At 41.3% G+C, this 6337-nt stretch overlaps 1 protein-coding gene across 1 annotated transcript in view; it reads right to left on the bottom strand.

Moving 5' to 3' along the window:
• Positions 1-6337, bottom strand: part of LOC122556566 (solute carrier family 22 member 5-like) — a 113575-nt gene that overhangs the window by 73834 nt on the left and 33404 nt on the right. Inside the window, exon 3 of the mRNA XM_043703379.1 lies at positions 2398-2552. Within this exon, the coding sequence (XP_043559314.1) occupies positions 2398-2552 (155 nt within the window). The remainder of the gene's footprint in view (positions 1-2397; positions 2553-6337) is intronic.

Here is a 6337-nt window from a genome sequence, read left to right as displayed (position 1 = left end):
GGAAAGACATTCTGGCTATTGAGGGAGGTTCACGAGGTCAATTCCTGGAATGGCGGGACTATCTTAAGTTGAAACATTGGAGCGACTGGGCTTGTATACCCTTGAGTTTAGAAGACTGAGAGGGGATCTGATTGAGACGTATAAGATTATTAAAGGATTGGACACTCTGGAGGCAGGAAACATGTTTCCGCTGATGGGTGAGTCCCGAACCAGAGGACACAGCTTAAAAATAAGGGGTAGGCCATTTAGGACAGAGGTGAGGAGAAACTTTTCACCCAGAGAATGGTGAATGTGTGGAATGCTCTTCCCCAGAGGGCAGTGGAGGCCCAGTCTCTAGATTTGTTTAAGGAAAGAGTTGGATAGAGCTCTCAAGGATAGTGGAATCAACGGTTATGGAGATAAGGCAGGAACAGGATACTGATTGAGGACGATCAGCCATGATCATAATGAATGGTGGCGCAGGCTCGAAGGGCAGAATGGCCTACTCTTGCACCTATTGTCTATTGTCTAATTTATTGGAGTTTTTTGGAGGAGTAAACATGTACTGAGGAGAAAGAGAGAATATTGATGTTGTATTTTGCTTTCCAGAAGCAATTTGATGGGACAGCCACAAAGATTTCTGCAAAAAATAAAAGTTCAGGTGTAGTGTGTATTGTATTCATAATGATAGAATCTGGTTGGCGGGCAGAAAACAGGGTAAGTATACATGGATGTTTTTCTGAATATAATAAATAGAGTCCTGCAGAGGTCTGTACTCTGATCTTAACTTTCAACAATCTGCACTGGTGGCTTGGACTAATGGAGTGAAAGCATGATAGATAATTTGCACATGACACAATGATAAGGAGAAAAGTGTTTTGTGAAGAAGACATTACGAATTTGCCAAAGGATATAATAAAGTAATTAGAAAAGATAAAATGTAAAAATGAAAAACCAAGCATTACTTAAGTGGAGAACAGCTGCAGAATTCTGAGGTAGAGAGGATCCATTTGCTTTAGTGCATGAGTCACAAAAAGCTAGTACGCAAACAAAGCAAGTGATTAAAAAGGCGAATGAGTTGCCGTCCTTTATTACAAGAGGAAATAAACTTCAAAGTGAGAATTTATGTTGGAAGGGTTGAGCTGGCTAGCTTTGTTTCCCATGGAGTGTAAAATAGTGGGAAGGACCTTCATTGAGGAGTATAAAATCCTTCACAGTCTCAACAAGGTGGACAAAGAAAGCAAGTTACCTCCTTGTGAGCAAGTCCAGAACCAAAGCGCATGATTTTAAAATTAGAAATTTCTACTTAGGAGAGAGGTGAGAAGACATTTTCTCTTTCAGAGTACTGTTTGACTTCAGGTCTGAGCCTGGGTTGATGAATATTTTTAAGATAGAGAGAGATTGATTCCCTTACCTAATAGGAATCCAAGGATATCAGGAATAAATGAGAATTTGAAATTCAAAACAGAAACAGATCAGCCATTATCTTACTAAATGGGAGAGCAGAGTCTCTAGGGCTTGGAAAGTCAGAGTACTCTTTTGTAGGAGTAAGGTACCCTTTTGTTAGGGTCAGGGACACTTCGGGGAGACTTAAAACATATTCTTTGGACAATGTCAAATGAACTTGAGGAAATGTCAGGTGCCCTTTGAGATTGTTAAAAGTAGACATGAGTGTACATAACAGTGTATGAACTGGTTGGAACTGTCAAGCCAACCAAAGAATTGCTATGCTGATTAGAATTGAAAAGCAGACAAGAGGACTTTCAAGCTGATTGGAACTGCCAATGGACTTAAATCTCCTGGCATTTAAAACTTTTTTGAAATAAAATCTCCAGTTTATAAAAATCAGTGCTTTCCATTTTACTCTGCCATCTGACATAAACCTCGGGGCTATCCTTGTGGAAGATATGCTGCCTGCTGTAGTCACAATCTATCATTATCACAGTGGATGCCTATTCGTTCATAGTTTGATTGACAGCTCCAAGTATTTAGTTGGCCTAACTCCAGTTATGACCTGATTCACACACTCCCTCCTACCCCAAGTGTGTTGGAAGGGCCAAGGATTTTCAGGTGCTTAATTTGTCATATTAGATTATTCTTACAGCTTTTTTGTGTTAAACTGATTTTCCAAATTTTGTGAATTGTAGATTATATTGTCTTTTATACTGCTTTTTCTATAATTCAGCAAAAACCTGATTCCCACTCCCATCAGAAACATGTCACATTTCAGAATATTTTTGATCATTATTCCAGAAAAAGAACTTGAAGAAAATTCAGCCTCACAATTCAATGGGTGTTCACCCGGTCTTACGGGCCAATATGCAAAGACTGGAACTTGGTGTCCCATTAATAATGACAGAATCCTTTGGGGTATTGATGGAAGGACTAATTAAAATAGTGAACAGTGTAGATACTTACCAAGAACAAAGGCAGCCACCAAGTTTGAAATCTGTCCAAGACCCACAAGGAAATTGAGAATGCAGAATATCTCCCAATTTGGAGAGAATGCTTGAAGCATGCTGAATACAGTCTGGACTGCCATAGTTCCAAACATAACTAACTTCCTTCCAAACCTGCAAAGCAGAAGCAAACCAAGTTTGAACCATATACATTACTGCATACGTGCAATTGTATACCTAATATGATGCGTGTAATTGCTCACATACTAATGTATATAACTGGTAAACATACAACATTTTTACTCTCTTAATTGAACACAGATCTCAGGCTTCTAACACTTTGGACTGGAACCTTTGGTGGGAGGGGGAAAGCGAATACTCAGTGGAGAATAGGGGAGGGTGAATTGGATGGTTTGCGTAAGTGTGTCTATGCGTGCGCATGTGTGTATGCAAATGCATGTGTACATATGTATATGTGTTTATGTACGTGTGTGGTTCAGTCCAACCCTTGATAGCTTCCCAGTAACCTGATTAGTTAACAGTCTGAGCAACTTAGCAAGGAGATGGTGGGAGCTGGGAGGACGCACAGTGAATAGTGGGCACGGCCTCTGGAAAGAAGCACAAATGGAATTGGGGTGACGAGGACTGTCTCTGTTTACACCTCCTCTCAATTAATGTGCCCTCACTATTCTGGCCTGTCTGCAGTGTGACTGTTTTCCTTCTGAAATCACACCAAATTACGTAATTAAAACAGTAACAATTAGTAAGCACTGCCCACCTGGGGCAGGTCCACGAGGTGGTCCCCCAACTTGCCCACTCCTCTCTGTACCGGATAACAAAGATCAGGCTTAAGATACTGCTTGTTTGCAACTAAAAAGGACAACAAGTAATTTTGTAAATAACTAACATGCAGTTACAACTGCCTGCATTATTACAAATGTGGTCAAGGGATTTCAAATAAAGCTGCTCTTCAAGTAAATTACTTACTTTATCACACCACATTTAGATAAAAAGAAAATAATTACACTCCTGATTCTCTCTCCCCACCCACCTCATAGGTGCAACTGTCCAGTCAATTCAGTTCACTCTACATAACATTAAGAACTGTCTGACTGCTTAGAACACTGATAAGATTAGTTGGAATACCAAAGAGTCGAGAATGTGATGCTGGAAAAGAACAGCAGGTCAGGCAGTGTCCGACGAGCAGGAGAGTCGATGTTTCAGGCATAAGACTTTTATCAGGAATGAGGCTTGTGGGTCAGGGGCTGAGAGATAAATGGGAGGGGGTGGGGCTGGGGAATAAGATATCTTAGAATGCAATAGGTAGATGCATACAGGAGTTGAGAGGATATGTTGTGGTTATACAGGACATTGGTTAGGCCACTTTTGGAATACGGCATGCAATTCTGGTCTCCTTCCTATTAGAAAAAGGTTGTGAAACTTAAAAGGGTTCAGAAAAGATTTACAAGAATGTTGTCAGGGTTGGAGGATTTGAGCTAGAGGGAGAGATTAAATAGGTTGGGGCTGTTTTCCCTGGAGCGTCAGAGGCTGAGGTGACCTTATAGAGGTTTATAAAATCAAGAGGGGGATGGATAAGATAAATATACAAAGTCGCTTCCTTGGATTGGGGGTGTCCAGAACTAGAGGACATAGGTTTAGGGTGAGAGGGGAAGGATATAAAAGAGACCTAAGGGGCAACATTTTCACACAAAGGGTGGTACGTGTACGGAATGAGCTGCCAGAGGAAGTGGTGGACGCTGGTAGAATTGCAACATTTCAAAGGCATCTGGATAGGCATCTGAATAGGAAGGGTTTGGAGGAATATGGGCCGGGTGCTGGCAGATGGGACTAGATTGGGTTGGGATATCTGGTCAGCATGGACAAGTTGAACCCAAGGGTCTGTTTCCGTGCTGTACATCTCTATGACTCTATGAAGGTGGGGGAGAAGGTGATAGGTTAGAGACGAGGGTTGGCAATGAGGAAGGACATGTGGCTGTGATAGCAAGTCTGCTTCAGGAAGTGGCTGAAGAGCTGCAGGCGGCGGGGGAGGGGCGGTGCAGTAAGAGAGATACTCGCTGAGATCCTTGTAGAGAGAGAGGAGGAGCAGCTCTTCAGCCACATCCTGAAGCAGACTTGCTACCACAGCCACATGTCTGAAGCTGACTTGCTACCACAGTCACATTTCCTTCCTCAGTGCTATCCTCCTCCTCTCTGTATTACTCCTCCTCTCTGTAATACAAACACCTGTGCACCTGAGCAATGCTCTTGTAGCACAGTTGTGACACTTGAATATAATAAGAAAGAGTACCCTTTTTGTTTGACGCTAAAGATTCAGGATAAGTATCCCACAAAACTAAGCATCAATAAAGCATCTCCTTAATCAATAAATCAATGAATTAAGCCATCGATAGTACCATCAAGTAAAATGTACAAACTAATATTCTTCTCAACAGTGTTCTTGGTCCATCATCAGAACCAATTGCCCTTATATTTGTGGGTTATGACCAAAATCAGTGAGTGGTGAGATTAGCCTCTTTTATTCAGCAATCACAGCACAAGTTTGAGATGGCAATAGACTCCCGAAGTGCAGTTCCTACAACATATTGTAAAATTTCATTACTATGGTGTTACATTTTTTTCTCTAGTACACAAAGGTTTGAAGGGCTTCTGTCCTGGGAGACAGGAGATGGTTAAAATGTGCTAAGTGCTGGCTGCTACTTCTGATGGGACGTCTGTCCAGCCTGCTTGCATAATTAGGGAGTGTTAGTCCTTTTGTCTTTTAAGTTAGTAAATATAAAAATGCTGAGTGCATATGCTCTAAATAAGTTAAAAAGTGTACCTGTACTTAGTAAAATAATAAAGGATATTAAACTGATTACTGCAGCTGGGTTGGAGATTTGTTTAATATTTGCTGGTGTGAGTTTCACTCATCCATGCAATTTCAGCGAAGTGCTGTTTTATTAGTTTGTTTCTTAAAGGGGTAATGGCCCGGTAAAGAAGTATTTAACAGGTACATACTAATTGGGGAATCTATTCAGGCCTAGCAAATGGTTGGTACGGGCTGATTAATATTATAATATTTTGTGGTGACTTGATGGGGATGGCATTGTTCTGTATGCTAAACTTATTCAGAGGTACGAAGGTAAACTGGCCAATAATATAAAGGAGGATAGTAAAAGCTTTTTTAGGTATGTGCAAGGCAAAAGAATGGTTAGGACTAAAATTGGGCCCTTGAAGACAGAAACAGGGGAATATATTATGGGGAACAAAGAAATGGCAGAAGAATTAAATGAGTACTTCAGATCTGTGTTCACTGGGGAAGACACAAGCAATCTCCCTGAGGTAACAGTGGCTGAAGGACCTGAACTTAAGGGAATTTATATTTGCCAGGATTTGGTGTTGGAGAGATTGTTAGGTCTGAAGATTGATAAGTCTCCGGGGCCTGATGGTCTACATCCCAGGGTACTGAAGGAGGTGGCTCGGGAAATCGTGGATGCGTTGGTGATTATTTTCGATAGATTCGGGGTTGGTTCCTGAGGATTGGAGGGTGGCTAATGTTATACCACTTTTTAAGAAAGGTGGGCAAGAGAAAGCAGGAAATTATAGACCAGTTAGTCTGACCTCAGTGGTGGGAAAGATGCTGGAGTCTATTATAAAGGATAAAATTACGACACATCTGGATAGTAGTAACAGGATAGGTCAGAGTCAGCATGGAGCTATGAAGGGGAAATCATGCTTGACTAAACTTCTTGAATTTTTTGAGGATGTAACCATGAAGTTGGACGAGGGAAATCCAGCAGATGTAGTGTACCTGGACTTTCAGAAAGCTTTTGATAAAGTCCCACACAGGAGGTTAGTCAGTAAAATTAGGGGGCATGGTATTGGGGGCAAAGTACTAGATTGGATTGAAAATTGATTGGCTGACAGGAAACAAAGGGTAGTGATAAATGGCTCCATTT

This window comes from Chiloscyllium plagiosum, chromosome 14, assembly GCF_004010195.1.
Source record: "Chiloscyllium plagiosum isolate BGI_BamShark_2017 chromosome 14, ASM401019v2, whole genome shotgun sequence".
Classification (NCBI taxonomy): domain Eukaryota; kingdom Metazoa; phylum Chordata; class Chondrichthyes; order Orectolobiformes; family Hemiscylliidae; genus Chiloscyllium; species Chiloscyllium plagiosum.
The sequence above is the reverse complement of the archived record's forward strand: the minus strand, read 5'-3'. Positions and strand labels throughout refer to the sequence as shown.